Raw genomic sequence first — 18,414 nt, forward strand, 5'->3', positions numbered from 1 at the left:
ACATATCCCATAAATAGGCCTACCACACAGTTATTTTCGTCAATTCTATCACATTTGTATACATATCTACCAAGACACACCCAAAAGTTCAAGGACTATTGATATAATTCATCACTCTCCTATAAAGGGGTAGTCAACTAGCAGGAATAGGTAATTTAACGATTGTTTTATTACACCGTTATTTATTTGAGTTTGCCCTGAACCTTTTTAATACATGCTTTAGCTATATTGTCTATCACATATATGCCATAAGTTTATTAGGCTTTACCAACTAGGGGTTGTCAGTGATTACTTTTCCTATTTCTTGATCATTAAAATACACCTCTGACTATAGAAACATATACTGTACTGTAAACATACTATTGACTTTAAATAATGTCCCCAAAAATAGCTCACAAACACATCAACTGTCTGTGTGTTTACATTGGCTGTAATTTCAGAGGCATAAAGCCTTTAGATTTTAAAGAAAAAAATAAGTCCTGGTTAGATATCTACAGTAAAGGCTAATTTACAGGTTACCCATCATCATAGACAAAGTAAAAAAACAGGATTATTCCTAGTTAAATATGGTTGGTAGATAATTCACCTGCAAAAGCGTTGATTATAACAGGTTTTAACATATGCAACAGATATCTCAACAAGCTAACGGAATAAATAAACAGTCTAGATATACAAGATAATAGGTGGGTTAGCAATATATACAGAGTACAAAGTGAGATAGTGCATAAATGTGTTTATTAATCCTTTGAAAAATAACTGTAAGTTAAATAATTCAACAAAATATTATTTCCTGTTACGTCAGAGAGGAAACCACACTCTGATAAGAGCCTAAAAAGTCTCAGTTGCCTCTATACAGTATATTAGAGTGATAGTTTTGTGTTTCTATAACATTAAGTAAAGATATTTTATAGTGTTTTTTATATTAGTGTAATTTATTGTAGTAAAACATTAAGTAAATTCCAAGTATCAATTAGTTAGTTTCAAGTAAATAGTATTCCAAAGTCAAGAGGTAAGTCTTTAAAATTACCATTGATTAAACTAGTTAAGTAAGGTATAAAATAAACTTAGTAAGTTATTCATCTTTCAAATGTTTTATAGAGGTCATGTTATGTTTATTTTCATTTCAGTTATTCATCCAATCACAATAAAAAAGCTACAAACCATAGAAATAAAATATCATAGACACTAGTATTCCAATGTTCATGTTTTACAATAAACTTGTTCTAATACATAGCATTACAATCACTGAAAATTAAGTTATGTTTAATACATTTTGTTTTAAACTACATACATTAGGTTACAGTAAGGTTAATACTTTAGCGGGAAAATGAGATTACATCACAACTGATTAATTTGGCAGTCATTATTCAATTATTACCCCAACCAGATATAAAAACAGTCAATAACTAGTAGGGTTTTGAACCCAGTACCTCTAAGTTGAGGTAGTGTACATAAATATGTTTTTAATCTATAAAAAAGTAGCTGTCAACAAAAAATTACACCAGAAAGATGACGTCACTCACACATCAGCTGTACAACACTCTACAAATATGATGGTAGGTATAATTAATAGAATATAAGTAATAGTGAAAGTATGGTATAATCCACTATAGTAAATCTTCATTAGTCTCAAGTTAACAGATAAATTACAAAAAAAAACAGGTATGTTTTATACACTCATTACTATATAAACTTGTTTCTTATTATTCAGTCATTTTAAATCAAGTAGAGACAGCCCAAGACAAATACCATCAACACTAGCGCTCCAGTATCACAAATATAAATTAACAGACTTGTTTGGGTAAAAGTGAGGTTATGTTACAGATATGTATGCAATACATAAAATAAGATTATATCATTTAGAGGGGAAAATACTGTTGATTAAATCATCTAAGTAAGGTTATCATTACTATAAAATCATTCTTACCAGGCATTCTGTAGATGGTTTGTTTCTTATTATTGAATACATCATTAAATTAAATAGAAATAGCTCAAAATAGGTTTCATCAACACTAGCGCCCTAGTGTCACAAATATAGATAAACAAACGTGTTTAGGTAAAAAGTAAGGTTATGTTACATATACAAGAGATCACATAATCAACTAGGAATCAAACCATGAACCTCTAGGCTAACAGTAGCTTTCTAGATGCTAGTGCTGCAACCTAATAGAGAGTTTGTAAACTATGACAACTAAAGAGATCTAGTGCTACAACCTAGTAGAAAATTTGTAAACTAAAGAGATTTAAGTGGTACAAATAATACATTGGTGTAATCCATTATAGTGAATCCTATATCAAATTAATCATTACTATAATCTTGTTACCATACCATCAACACTAGCGCTCCAGTGATAAATTAATAAACCTTTTAAGGTAAAAAGTGAGGTTATGTAACATTTATAAAAGATCATATAGTCAGTAGTTAATAAGACACTGCTACCTAATAGAGATTTGTAAACTATAACAACTTAAAATAAAACACCATTAACACTTAGTGATAGACTTATTTGGCTTGAGGTTATGTTACATATACAAAATCACATAATCAGCTAGAGATCAAACCCATAAACCTCCCACTACAATACAATATCAAAAATAACACATTTGATTAGGATTAAACTCATAACCTCTAAAACTCCCACTATACCAAGAACACATTTTTACACACCTCAAAACACACAACAACCAACATTTAACAGTATTTACCATTTATGCTCAACGGTAAAGTTCCGCTTAACATTATACACTACAACATATATACACACAAACATTTAGTATAAATCAAACCCTTACAAACCTACTACACATTTAGAATAAGTTTTATACTCAATAGTAAAGTTCTGCTTAAGCCCACTTTTAACGTCTATTTGTTTCACATTTATAATTATACACTATAGCATATATAAAATAAAATGTTTTTTTACAAAGTATTAAACCCATAAACCTCCCGCTATAATACAGTACCATTTGTGGTTGGTTAAATCAATCCCATAAACCTACTACATATTTAGATTAAGTTTTATGCTCAACGGTAAAGTTCCACTTAAGCATTATACACTACAACATATATACACACCCTATAACATTTAGTATAGATCAAACCCTTAAAAACCTACTACACATTTAGAATAAGTTTTATACTCAATGGTAAAGTTCTGCTTAAGCCCACTTTTAACATCTATTTGTTTCACATTTATTATACACTATAGCATATATAAAATAAAATGTTTTTTTACAAAGTATTAAACCCATGAACCTCCCGCTATAATACAATACCAATTATGGTTAGTTAAAATCAATCCTATAAACCTACTACATATTTAGATTAAGTTTTATGCCCAACAGTAAAGTTCCACTTAAGCATTATACACAACAACATAATATACACTCCCTATAACGTTTAATAATAAATTAATAGACTTGTTTGAGGTTATGTTACATATACAATATAATCAGTAGTTGGTAGCACTAGTGCTACAACCTAGTAGAAAATTTATAAACTAATACCTCAACTCAGAGTAATCTGTTATGATGAATCTTATATCAAGTTAATCATTATTATAATTATACCATCAACACTAGTACTCTAGTATAATAGACCTGTTTCACTTGTGGTTACATACATAAATTCATATAACCCGCTAAGGATCAAACCTATGAACCTCTCACTATACAAAAAACAACCTAAGTAACTCGTTTAGCATAGATTAGATGTAAGTTTGACATATGATATTTAATAGCCTTTACAAAGACCATTTTTATACTCAGTGGTAAAATTCCACTTAAGCCCTCTTTCAGCTGTTTTTAATATCAGATAGATAAATTATCATTTGTTTCACATTTATTATACACTACAACATATATAATATAACATCCAACATTTACCATTATGATCAACAGTAAGGTTTAAGCATTATACACTATATAATGTGTTTTTTTCCAGACCTACTAGGATAGGATTGAACCCATAAACCTCTATCATAGGTTAGATTCGAACCCATGAACCTCTAAACTAGATGATCAGCTGAAATAAACAGTTGTGGTTGGTTAGAATTGAACCCATAGACCTCTAAAACAAATCACGTGATCAGCTAAAATAAACAGCTGTGTGTTAGGTTTGAACCCATAGACCTCTAAATGATAGGTTAGGATTGAACCCGTAAACCTCTAAACTAAGTCACATGATCAGCTGAAATAAACAGCTGTGCGTTAGGATTCTCCCACTATAATAGCATTAGTGGTTGGTTAGATTCGAACCCGTGAACCTCCCACTATAATACAATACCATTAGGTTAGGATTAAATAACCGGAAATGATCGGTGATTAGTAAGAATCAAACTCGTGAACCTCTAGGACACCCACTACAATACAACACTATACAAAAAACAAACTAAAGTAACTCATTTAGCATAGATTAAATATAAGTTTAACATATAATATTTGGTGGCCTTTACAAAGGCCATTTTTTATACTCAATGGTAAACTTAAGCCTTCTTTCAGCTGTTTTTAACATCTATTTGTTTTACATTTATTATACACTATATAAAATAACCTCCAATACTACTACACATTTAACATTCTTTTATACTCAACAGTAAAGTTCCGCTTAAACATTATACACTATATAAAGTATTTTTCCAGACCTACTAGGATTGAACCCATGAACCTCTAAACCAAGTAATCAGCTGAAATAAACAGCTGTGGTTAGATTACATCCGGTATTAAACCTCTAATAGCATGTTTTGTGATTGGTAAGAGTTGAACCCATGAACCTCCCACTATAATACAATACCATTAGGATTAAATAACCAGAAATGATATTAGGTTAGATTCGAACCCGTGAACCATATTAAAATCAAACCTCCAACACACCCTGTATATATATAAGATACAAGGTGTCATTTACCAATATAAAACTCCATACCCATAACATTGCTGTAGCTCAACCAGCTAACGCATACAACTACCAACAAAGAGACCGGGGTTCGAAACCCGGTCAGGCCAACACTTTTTATCCTCAAAACATCAGTTGACGTCACGTGATCAGCTGATCATGCGCAAACAGCTGAGAGTACACCTAGATCATCTCAAGGTCAAATTTCTGCTAGATCGCTGCCCTGACTACTACACAGTATTAAATGATTAAACGTAGAGTTAAGTAAATAAATGTGTTAAAACACATGAGAAATTAACGTTAGGGTTATATCCTGATGAAAATTCATACCTACTTTAGTTGTATACATCTAGAATCTTCTAACGAAAAATCCTTAAGTTCAATGTTACATAGACCATTCATTTTGCCTCTCAGGTTACTTATGAAGAAGACAAGTTATCGTTCATCTGTGATTCCTGAATAACCGAAGAGTAATTTAATCTGAAGGAAATATAACTCTCAGTGACCTGGAGAATGGCAAAATACATTCATACAAAAACTTATAATTGGACCCGTTTAGTACTCGTTGTGCCGATTTTATCCGATGAAATACCGAAAATACTGAATGGTTTTGCACACACATTCCTCAAACACTAAGAACCGGTACTACCTTATCAAGCAAAAATTCAACAGTAAAAATTTACCATTTAGCAAATAAATATTTAAAAATGTTATTACCTGAAAGCACACAAAATAGTCAAATTACACTTGTAACTATATATTTACACTTATACTGCTTACTCAGAAGACGGTAAATACATTGTACGTGTTATTAAATTTACAGAAAGTAAATAAAAGAAACGTCTTATCACTTAAAACATATATTTACGCTTATACTGATACTCACAAGACCGTAAATATACATTTAAAAGATGGTAAGTGGTGATAGATTTTGATTGGACATTCCAATCATCATCAGATAGGCGATTTTTTTTTATTTTGGCGAAATTTTATTTCTACTTGCAAATACGATTCCGAATAAAATTTGAAAACTTCCTAATAAATTATATTTATCTCCTTGAATACAGTCTACAGTCGAAATCTTTTTAACATTACCTATAGGTTTCCCAGAATAACATATCATAAGAGATAACTCGAGGATTATACAAGTAAACAAATACTTGAATAGGAAGTTTTTTTTCCTTAAAACATATAACATTTACATAAACATTTGTATTACACCTTGAAAATAATGCATTTAACGTTTGTTCTCATACAACCAACAGTGTGGTTAGTTTCCGTTGATTTTACTCAAACATCAGTAATTACAGCTGATTAACCAAACACAGTACTTGTGGGAAACTCAAACAGTTGATCAGAAGGTTTGTGAAGTTATGTTTATAGGGAGAAAAGCAAACAGACTCTTGATAGCAGCCTCCACTTCTACTAGTTGAACTTTAAACTTCACTTTAATGTTTAATGCCATTAAAAAATTATTCAACATTATTGTTAGTCTTCATTGAGATATTTATTTTATATAAATGGTGTTATCGGTAGTGATCTGGCCATTAAATTAGATAAAATATATCTTTAAACTGTCTTTCAAAATGTTGTAAGATAGTATCATACAGACTATTAGTGTATTTATATGGATTATTTTCGGATTGTGTCGGGTTCAATCAAGATGGATATTGGAAATAATATATTTTAAAATGAATACACGAACTGATTTAACAATGAATATAATAAGGTGGATGTTATTATCTGTCCAGTAATAAATGATTGTTATGTGTCAATCTATTGTACCATTGAGTATTGTTCCATATGCAACTTATTTGGAATGTATAAGTATGAAAGTAGAAAAAACTTTCACATAATTGTTTGCAATGTCTCTTAATTACTGAAAGATGCATTTCTTTATTGCTTTTAATATTTATTAACGGTAATGAAGTAAACACTTTCATCCGAATTAGCAACAGCAGTTATAACTATCTATAACTATGTACACGTGTTTAAATGACTGTACCGGGGATTTTCAATACGTCACAGATTAGCCGACTGTGCTATATCGTTCCACAGTAAACGTTTTATGTGCTGAGACTTTATGTGATTACGTCTTTTACGAAGAATTCTATATTCATTCGAAACCAGTTCATTGTTCCATTTAACAATGGATACTTAATTTTTTTAATCTGTTGACATTTATGACTCAACTATTTTCCCGTGTCTAGATTATGAGGTAACACAACATGAGTAAATTGTAAATAATCAATTAGCATTAAAAAAGGAATGATATTGTAAATGTTCATTGTTACAATTCCTAGAACAGTAAATGGATAACCGAAATAAACTAAAATCAAATTTCATTGATATAAAAACGTATGCAAAAGTATGTATAGAAAGTAAAGTTTGGCCTAGCAGATATTAACTTACCATCCTGGCCTCTTGAAGCACACGACACACCAACTATGCAGGTACAACAGATAATCACTACAGGAACCACCACTTCACTCCTGGAACAACATTAATACATTAAAATCCACTACACACAAAATAAAATATAATAAAAATAAAAGGGTTTATACATCTACAATTCACATCCCCTCATATAAAAATAATATTGTAACAAGTGCGATTTTAAAAGAATAGTTTTAAATATGATACTGAACAAACTAACCCTGACACATTACTGGGCTCAAAACGTATATATTCAGGTATGTTATATAGGTATATTAATGAACAACATTTATTTTCATTTAGTCAAACTTTTGGGAATAGAATAGGTTTTGGGATACCGTTCTACTACTTCACTTTCACAATCTTATGGTTAAATAGATTCAAAATCAAGAATTCAAAATCTGGCCTATAGGTTTTACCGTTATACTAAGAGATTATTGTACATACAGAGATTATTGTTAGAGAGATTGTACAAAGAATGTCGTAAGAGATTTTTGTATCACCAGTAGAGTTATCTACCGCTTCTCTTTATATACTAAACAACTAACCTACTTAGTGGCTAGCGTTAATTTTCGTACTCTACTAAAAACTATATTATTATTGATTCAATGAATATGGAGTATAATCCATTCCTATATTTGTTACTAAAGGTAACGTTATAAAAACACTATCAAAATCAGAAGTTTAGTAATAAATAAAAAGTCTTGTAAAAGCCTTTATTTTAGATTACGTTTTATAAAAAATGCAGTATCATGATAAGTTTAAGGAGAAAAGTGTTTCAGAGAGTCCTCCTACCCTAAATTAAACAGGACATGACTATAAAACGGGGTCTCCTGGACCTTGTTAGTGTTTACTGTGCTTTTACCGCCGGTTTTACTGCTTGTCTTAGAACCAACGCTTCCTAACATCTCACGGACATCTGTACAGTCCTTTATGGAACCAACGTAATTGTCATCAAAAATATCTCTGTTCCACATTTGGAAATGTATTGGTTATGTAAGCCATGAAACATTATATTAGTGTATTTGGTATTTCAAGATCCAACGAAACATAGCTGCATAGAGACCAACTATAAAATAGTTATACAGTATACAACAAACACAGTAGGCTACATATTTTAAAGTAAACTAATCTTTATTTTTTAGGTTTATTTTCTACGATTTCTTAATGACATTAGTCCGTTAGATTTTTTATTATAACATTGCATTAAAATCACAACCAAATGTTGACTAATTTTCTTCGATGATTTTAACTCTTCTCTCCAGTTTAGTACCTTACAAAATAGGATTTTGACACGAATGGATGGTCAATTGAGTCATCCAATTACATTCATTGGAATTGTGCGTAATGTTATAGTTATATGATATAAAAATTCATATGTAAAAATGTTTCCTCTTATTGGTATGGATTACATGGGTAACAGTTGAGTAACATTTAAATCAACTAGAATATCAATAACTTTCAGATTTTAGATGTCACTGCTGTTTTTCTGTCACCAAATTATTGTTTTAATAACGACAACTGTTTTTTTAAATTGTATTTTCAGTCTAAATTTGGCTCTTTGCCGGTCTTTTTGTTCTGAGATATATATATATATATATATATATCCCCTCAATAGTACTTTTTATAAAATTTTCTATCATATTTTTTTCAGAGTGTTAAATTTTGTAATTAATTGGTAATAATTCAGTTGTAGTTTGTTTTATATTAAACCTGCTTGAAGCTTGTCATCTTGTTAATTGTAAAATGCATGTACTGAACTATGTCATCATTTTGTAATCACCTATGCCGTGAATAAATTAACTGAATTGAATTGAATCAGTTCCCATGTTAAATCCTATTATATAGTGTATGTTTTAGCTCATGCAAACGTGACATTACCTAAAGACCATCCATCTCGTAATACACTAGAAAAGGTGCTATATTTTCATTTTGAATGTCATTGGATAAAACATCTATTGTTAAAATAAAGTTGTTTTTAAAATTTAACCAAATTTCAAACTCATTACAGCACTCGTGGTTTAAATTATTTGTTTTTATTAATCGTGGTTTAAGGGTATATAATTTCATTTCTTTATATGTAAGCTTAGTTGACACAAATGTTGCAACATAATACACACTACTATTTACAGTTTTATACGTAACTATTTCAGACTGCAAAACCTATTCGACAAATATATATATACACTTAAATAGAATACAAAAATCTAACTCTATCAAAATTATGTACAAAATTTGCATTTATTTATTCTAAAGAGTGAGATGTTAACGAATTCCAGTGCACACCATTTGATAAACAACAGACCAAAAATTAATATAAGAAATGTACAATCAATGATGTACAACGATGATTTTTAAATCACAAATTCAATACAGTTTAGTCGTCTATGAAACCAAGTTTTCTATTTGAGAATTGGACTAGAGATCAATGTAGCCCGCCGCACTGGCTCCGGCATTTGGGGGAGGGTTTTGGGGATGGTTTGGGGGGAAGGTTTGGGACACAAGTGTTGTCTTGGCACCACTTTGAAACATTCAAACTAGCAGAAAACTTTAAATAAAATCCAATACATCTAGCCCTTTTGTCCTTAGCTTAAAGTTTTATTCGTGAATTAAACTTGTACATAGAGTATAGATAATGGAAAACAACATATTTATTTAAAATCGTTAAACGTTTTGGGTTTTTTTTATATCATTAGGTATGAAACGTTTTGAAAAAATTCTATGGATAGGCAGTTTCCAAAACTCAGTTTCCAGGTAGTACCAGAACTCGTCTTGTTTTTGGACGAGTTTTTGCTTATGCTAAACCATTTAAAGTTTTTGCTAGTGCTAGTTAACATTTTATGGCTGTCAATCGTCAGGAAAATCACGAAGTTCATCAAGGACCTTGAATTCGACGAAAATTAAGACTATTTAGTGTGAGAGCAATGAATTGAGAATGAACTAGTACAGTTTGTTGCATGATGATAGCTTACATTCCCGATTAACATATAGGCATATTCTTATCTCAAAAATCCTCCCGGGCTCCACCCCAGTGGCTCTGTAATTCCCCATGTTAACCTTATGAGTATTCATATTTAAAGGGAATTAAAGTATTGAGTCAGCTGTTTCAACTAAAAAAAGTTGGTTCTATGATATGGAAAAGCATTAAAAAGTGATAAGATTTAACAACAGGGTGCAGCACTATATTTTTTTTGCATTTATGAAAACAGCTAATTTGAACTAAGCAGCAACAAAAAACTATGATTCGCAATGAGAACTGTCAAAGTAGCATTGTTTCAGTTATGTATATGTTTTTCATTTCATGAATAATTTGCTATAGAATACTGTAAATTTAAAAAAACAAATTTGATCAAACTGTGTCCTCCCTTATTGCAAACGCAAAGCTTGAGTAAAACTGCAATAAGCATTTTATACTTATATTCCGACCCCGTACGAAGGACGGGTACTCTGCTAGTAAATGAATAATTTTAATTATATGAAATGATTATATTTCAAGAATACAAACTACTATGCTATTGGGTAAAAGCAATACGTAAAGAAAATCTGTAAGTATAGGATATCTTCTTCTACAATATAAAATCTTTATAAACTATTCATTTTATAGCTATTTAAAGCTGCTAAGCAATATACATTTCAATAGCTGAGGAATAACTTTATCAGTAAGACGACTAATAGTAATAATAGCAGAACAAAGATTTAAGTTTTAACCTTTTAGTACAATATATATTCCAAAATATAATCCTGTTACAAGAGAAATATAGAAATGTAACGAAATAATTGCAGTATAGCTTCAACGAGTGCCTATTCATTTTTCAAACATTTGTTTCCCAATACAATCAATCACTCACTTTGCTCAAATGGATATTCAATAACAATAGGGCTATATTGATTGACAATTTCTTTTCAACCTTTTTACCTCTTTTAACGATAGGCCTACATTTTGCCTAAATCAGCCATATGCTTTTGGTTAGTAAAAATAGTGGCATTTTATTTAAATTTAACTTTTTAAAGGAAGCTAATTTACGTTTTTCGAGTTTAAATGTTAGTTTTATGATACAAATTTCCAATATCAATCAAAGTTGGATAAGTGGTATTATCATAATTTATCCCCAAAACCTTAATGAAGAAAAAATTATGTATGCTCAGTTACTAGTCGCTGCTACAACAAACAATGTTTGTACAACGAAATCGTAGATCACTAACTAAACTATTTACACGTTTCCGAGTATGTAGCCAATATACCATAGTTTTTATAAGTATATAGTTATCAGGTTACTTAATTTAATTGAACAAAAACTTTAAACTTTAGTTTATGTGTATGTTACTGGAAATTTTAATAATTAGGCATCTTATAGAATGACTAGGAATTTTATTAATCGTACATTCTCTTAAAGTACGACGTAAACCTATTTGTACCTATTCAGCTGGCCCAACATCAGTAAAGTATCAAGTGCGCTTTTCAGGTTTTTTTATTCACTTTTGTTGCCTTGTTTGTCCATCAACTTATTATTATATACTTACTGTTTAGCCCTCTATGTTTCAATAACGAAAATATTACCAATGAGGTGTAACAAAATATATTTGTTTAATGCAGGACCAAAAGTTACTTCCAGTTGTAAACTTCCCGCTCCGATCCCGGATGATGATACGAGAAAAGGTGATTTATGGCATATTTCATCTCTAAAGACAGATTATTGTTTCAATAAGCTTAGTTCTACTGAAATAATTTTGGAACAGCCATACTCAAGATTACGAATATCCGTCTGCAAGAAAAACTATCTTGGAGTTGAAGATGCTCCTGACTTTGTAGGCCAACTGCTTCAATACCCCAGTCATCAAGAAATGGTTTATATAAAATAAATCTGAAAAACTAAACGCAAACTTCAAAAATATACTTGTGTTACTATGTTGTGTTCCCATGGTTCGGGAAGTACAAGTCCCAACACGCCTCTGGTTCCACCTGCGTAAAATTTGTAAAATTGCAGATATACTGAGGCAAGGATAACTTGTCAGTGTAAAGGTTATTAGTAATAGTCAAGTTATACAAAGTCATTTTTATTACATTTTTTTCATCTGCCAATATGATAAAGTGCGCGTTAAAATTAACAACAGACAATTGCCGAATTATTTGAAAACTTTCTCCATGTTACACATGTAATTATCCATGTCATTATACTTTCGGTATGTTCATATTGACTGCATGCATAAAGACTCATATTACGTATACGATCAATGTATTTAATAAAAAACTATCTTAAACACTACAAAACTTTCTTTGTGTAGACAAAATTAAGCTAAGTAAAATGCAGATTTCACAAAGCTCAAATGGTAACTTACAACAATCATTTAGAATTTGTTTTTAAATTATCGTTAGTTGTATGTTTTGTAATGAACGGGAGGAATAGGCAATTTTAAATGCAATTCAAGGTAAGCAAGCAAGCCGGGAATCTAAAGTCTTATACATTATTGAAAACCTCTTTCAGCGTTGCTCGCTCCACTCATGTATGTGCTTCAGTGCTTCTCGTTGATGACTTTCAATTGTTCTGCTCAATGCATTCGAATTGAACAATAATTTAGTTTATTTTGGACTCCAAATTCATTTTTTTGCGAACTTCTCTATAGGGAAGTAGCTATTACCGTAGGTCTCATGGTAAAAAATTTTAAGACCTAGGCCCGGGACCGATTTACTTAATCTTGAATGAATTCTTTTACGAATAAGTGTTATTCTCATGGAGAATAAGTCAACTGTTGTAGTTTGTTTGTTTATGGATATATTTTGAATAAACGGGGCGAATCTATTTAATTTATTCTAAGCATTTACTTGTTTACCAAAAAAATACTTTATCACCCTCCCTGTAGACAGCAAACCTAGGTAATCGTTAAACCTAATGTTATTTTTAAAAATTTATTTGAAAATAGCTCAGGTAAATGGAAATTAGCTTAGTCCTCAGCTTTGCTTCGGCAGGGGCTATTTATAGGTTATTTATTAACTTCAACATGTCTTGTTAAACATGCATAGAGAAAGAAGTAAATGTTCACTGATGATGTTCTTTTGTACCTCTTTAGAAAAAGAACGGTGAAATGAAATTTAAAATATATTTTTAAAAAATGAGTTTGGTTGGTTACAACGCTCACTATAATAACCGGAGGTTGCTAGTTCATGCGTGTGCATTACATTTATCCTGGTTGTAGTTGCCTTAATTTTATTGTTTGGCTGTCGAAATCTATTCAACATTAAATGAACGTTCAAGTTGTTTAACTCAAGGGTTGAAGTAGTAATCAACTAATCCCTAAAAAAATATATAAAAAAACTCTCAAAAAACTAATGAGTATAACAACTTATCCAATGTAAGACATTAAATTTTACCATTTCCAAAACCTAAAAATAATATATCAAATCAAGTTACTTTTTCAATCCACAAGTTGAAATGAGAATGAATTTCAGTTGAACAGAAGGATAAAAACTATTCTTATGAAATCTTGTAGTAAATGGATCTTGGGCGGGTTACACACCGGTATCGCAGACATAATGTCGCCGATATTTCTGATGTCGCGGGCATGATGTCTGTGACATATAGTAAAATACAACCATGGGACGAGGCACGTGCTGGCGACATGAAAGTGAAGGAATCACAACATTCATCAGTTTAAATAATGTCATCGTCAGAAGAAGATGAATTGTTGTTGCTGTTGTTCTTTCTACAAAATATTAATATTTAAGATAATTTTATGGTAATTTTTCCAAAATACATTGTAATTAATTGTATTACAGTACTTACGTAATTTCCTCATGGTGTCAATTGAAGTATTATAATATCACAATACTAAATTTCACACCATAAGGCAATTATGTAAGTAAAAAAGCGCCAAAACTACTAGAAACGTGTTCTGCGCATGCACGGGCCCAAGAGACAAGAGACATGTCTGTCCAAACACCGACCGGTTGCACAGACATGTCTGCGACACTGGTGTGTAAAGCTCCATAAGTTAACATAGGTTGGTTTTCGAGGGGCATGTCGCGGACACGAAAAGTATCTGCGACATCATGTCGGAGATACCGGTGTGTAGCCCGCCTAAGTGTCTAAAAAACTATATCAGACACCGATGACAATTTTAGTATGTTTCTGTGTGCATTTGTCATGCTTGGTGTATTTTAAACCGGTTATCCTGTTGAAATAGTTTAAAAGTTCAAGCAATAACAAGAAATGTACCGCAAACATTAAAATGCACTAAACGTAGACCTATACTAGACAGAGGTCTAGATGAATTATGGGGCTGATTTATTTAAATAATGAATTATCATATCATGTTAAGACCAATTAAAAGTTGTAGTACAAGGAACAAACAAATAGTAAATTGTAGTAATATACATACTGTGTTACAATAAGTAGGTCTTTTTAGACTTGTTTATATTTTCTAATAATTAATAATAAACAAAATAGTGTGAAATAACGTAGAAGCATCTCATATTCATTGTTTTATTTACAAATCCTAATCGTAATGCTTGACAAATGTTGTTTGGGTTAAAGGACCATTGTGTATCTATAGGCTAATTAAACATTTTATCATTTAATTGTTTCTGATATTTTATCATAGTATGTATAAGTGCGTAAGGTAAGCAATTAACAAGTGTAGAATGTTTTGTGTAAACTAGAATGTGTTGTTTGTTGGACCAGGATTAAAATGCTTGATCCAAACTTTCATAAAGCATAGCAATCAGTAGTGCTCTAGCTTTTGTTTCAAGAAATTTTAAGTAATCGAGAAAACATGGGCGTAGGGTTCGATCTTTTAATTTTAAAAATTGTTTCAGTTAAAAGTCGAGATAATGTGATAGCTGATTTCTAATAAAGAGATTTCGATTAGAAAGACATTGATCCAGAAATCTATATAAATATAGTAATTATTATCCCTAGTCGAAAAGAAAATTAGTTATTATATTAAAATTAGAAATGGGTTAAGCTTAACAAAATCAGAATTCATAAAGAAGACTTAAGTTATTCACAGGTAAATCAAGAAATCAAATGTTGTAAAACATTAAATATTTTATTTTAAGCTTCCTTGAACTAAAAGAGTACCAGTACCAGGATTTAGAAATATTAAACATACATAGTACAAGTCTCTAGCCAAAAAGAAGTTAATGAAAAATATATAGGTTTATATAGAGTTTAAAAGAAAGACAATTCTTTCAAAGTCTATTTTACTGTAAGAGTCATACTCATCCTAGTGCATATATTTTACCCAAGAGTCGGTAATACACTTCGTAGTTCTAGCATTCCAAGGCGCAACAAGCTTTATGGTGCTATAAATTTAACAACTTTATGAAATATGTCTCTGTAGGAAGCTGTAAGAGCACTTTATTATTAAAGTTTCATTTTTGTTGCACCAAGCATCTAAGCATTGAAGTGTATAAAAGATTGTGTTACAACAATATTTGTTTTGTTTGAGATAAGGAAAAATGCAAAGTACGAAACAATTATGCAATATTACAGACAGTATTACAGATACCTTATTTTTGGTTTCTTCAGCATTAATGGTAGTATCCTATATACATTCTGCGATCTATGTTTTTACTTTACGTGTTGATCAGATTATATGTAACTGTAGAAGTTATGCCAAATATGACCTGAATAGTACTATTCTATTGCCTATCTTTCCTCTTTAGGTTTAATTAAAATTAAAGATGGTTTTGATAATGATTACACCTACCTGTGTTTTGAACATTATTTTTCGCTCCACTACAAAGACTAATAATTATTTGCTTCAACATTACAAAACTCATAACATTTTTCAGGTCATAGTATCAATATTAAAAACAGTTAATATTTCCTTTGGTTGTACAGTTTTGGTTGTTGAAAATTAAAACAGTTAACAAAACAATAACAAATCTGGGTTTGTTTACGTCAGCAAAATCCCAAAAATATACTAAATAATACTTTCGCATAGTAAACACTCTTTTGCCGTAGAAAACGATGTGTAGAAAACAATGATGGATTTTCGCAGGTGACAAACATGTACCGAAAACAGGTCATTTCACAGTAGTGTAGCGAAAAAGTAGATTTGTACATGTGATTATACAGATTAAACTACCATCATATTAAATATGATTTTGGGTTTTCGTGAACAAACACAAACTGTACTCTGGTTTTGTCAGAATACGGACAAAACAATTGTTATATATGCTGTGTTGGTTTAACCTATAGTCAATGGTTAAACTTACTGGTTTTAAATTGCCAGCTGTGGTCAATGTTAATATTGTATGCTTACTAATAATTAAAACACATGTTATTAATTTAAAGGAGAGATTGTAAACAAATGAGTTGAGTTTTATGTTGGCTTATAAAGAAGATGTTAGTCAAAATGGTTCAAATAAATTATTGTCACTACTTTCACTGAGTACTCTTGTTTTTGTCAGTTTATTCGTAACATTGTGGCGTCCAACGTGTTGGCATTGGTGGAAGTAATTTATTTGTTGCAAAAGGGTAGATTTTATTTGAACCATGGAGGCCTTGTTAAAAAGAAGGAAAGTTTTGAGAAGTACATTTAGTAGAACAATATCAAAGTTTAATGAAGTATGTCAAGAAGAATTTGATAGAACTAATGCTCTTTATGGCGTAATAGAACAAAGGTATAATGAGTTACATAAAATTGATAAAGAAATATTCAATTTAATGCTTGAAGAAAGTACTGATGAAGAAATTGAAGCCGAACTTGCAAAACAGGATGAATATAAGGAGACCTTTGAATCAATCAAATACAAGTTAAGAATAAGTAACAGACTAGAAGATGAAGCTCGTTCTCTCAGTGATGCTGTAAGTAACAACAGCACTTTAGTACCTAAGCACAACACAGTAAGACTTCCAAAAGTAGAATTGATCCAATTTAATGGAGATCCGAAGGACTGGCTACATTTCTGGAGTCTTTTTCAAACAATAGATAGGGAACCGACCTTAAATGCTGCAGAAAAGTTCCAATACTTGTTACAAAGTATGATTCCTAGGTCTAGAGCATATGAAGTAGTAAAGAGTTTTCCACCAACAGCAGATAATTATCCTAAGGCTCTAGAGGAACTTAAAGGTAGATTTGGGCGGGACGGACTTCTAGTACAAGTATATGTTAGAGAGCTGCTAGCTTTGGTACTGAAAAACACAGAACATCGTTTGTCTCTGATGCAGTTTTACGACAAATTAGAATGTCAACTACGAGCCTTGGAAAGCTTAGAGGTAACAACAGATAAATGTGCTTGTGTTTTGTTGCCTTTAGTAGAATCCTGCTTAACAGATGATCTTCTTAGAGCTTGGCAGAGATGCAGTTTGTCTTCAGATGGAGAGAATAAAGAATCATCAGAAACAGAAGAGCAGACATTGAAGAGATTGCGGCAGTTCATCAAATCAGAAGTTGAAGGTGAAGAAAGAATTGTTTTGGCTAAGACTGGTTACGGTACGAGTAAGAGGGTAAGCCCTAGAAGTAATATTGATAAAACATCAAACAATATGCCTTCAGCATCTTGCTTGACTAACAAGTCAAAAGAGTTAAATTGTATATTCTGTTAAGAAGCTCACAAAAGTGCAGATTGCCTGTAGGCCAAGAAAATGGATTTTAGTAAAAAGAGACAAATTTTTTTGGATAAAAAAGCTTGTTTTACATGTCTATTTCAGGGACATACATCTAAATTCTGTAGAAGGCCTTTAAAATGTAGTATTTGTTACCGCAAACACCCTACTTTGATGTGTAATAAGGATCAAGGATTGCAAGAACAATCAAAAAAGTGCACCGGTAATGAGGTCAAAGATCTATCTAACTTAGGACAACAAACAAAATCACAGATTTATCTGCAGACATTGAGGGTCAATCTGATCCATGAAGGTTTGATTCGTCCTGTTAGAGCCTTAATTGATACAGGTTCGATGAGATCTTATATTCTTGAATCCACAGCATCTGAAATTGGTATGTATCCCGAGGGACAAGAGAGTTTAACTCATTCACTTTTTGGAGGTGTTAAGACGGATGTTGTTTCACATAACACGTTTAAAATCATTCTTGCCAATAGGAATAATGACTATAAGTGTAGGTTCAAGGTTTTAGAT

The 18,414-nt window shown here is 31.1% G+C and overlaps 1 protein-coding gene across 5 annotated transcripts in view; it reads right to left on the bottom strand.

The window, feature by feature from the left end:
• Positions 1-18,414, bottom strand: part of LOC129002800 (collagen alpha-1(XVIII) chain-like) — a 416,528-nt gene that overhangs the window by 239,187 nt on the left and 158,927 nt on the right. For all 5 annotated transcript variants that reach the window (XM_054430863.1, XM_054430866.1, XM_054430867.1 and 2 more), the window contains exon 2: positions 7,307-7,386. In XM_054430863.1, coding sequence (XP_054286838.1) covers positions 7,307-7,386 — 80 coding nt within the window. The remainder of the gene's footprint in view (positions 1-7,306; positions 7,387-18,414) is intronic.

Source organism: Macrosteles quadrilineatus, unplaced genomic scaffold (assembly GCF_028750875.1).
Source record: "Macrosteles quadrilineatus isolate MER2022 unplaced genomic scaffold, UCM_ALF_1.0 Scaffold_9__3_contigs__length_116548681, whole genome shotgun sequence".
Lineage (NCBI taxonomy): Eukaryota > Metazoa > Arthropoda > Insecta > Hemiptera > Cicadellidae > Macrosteles > Macrosteles quadrilineatus.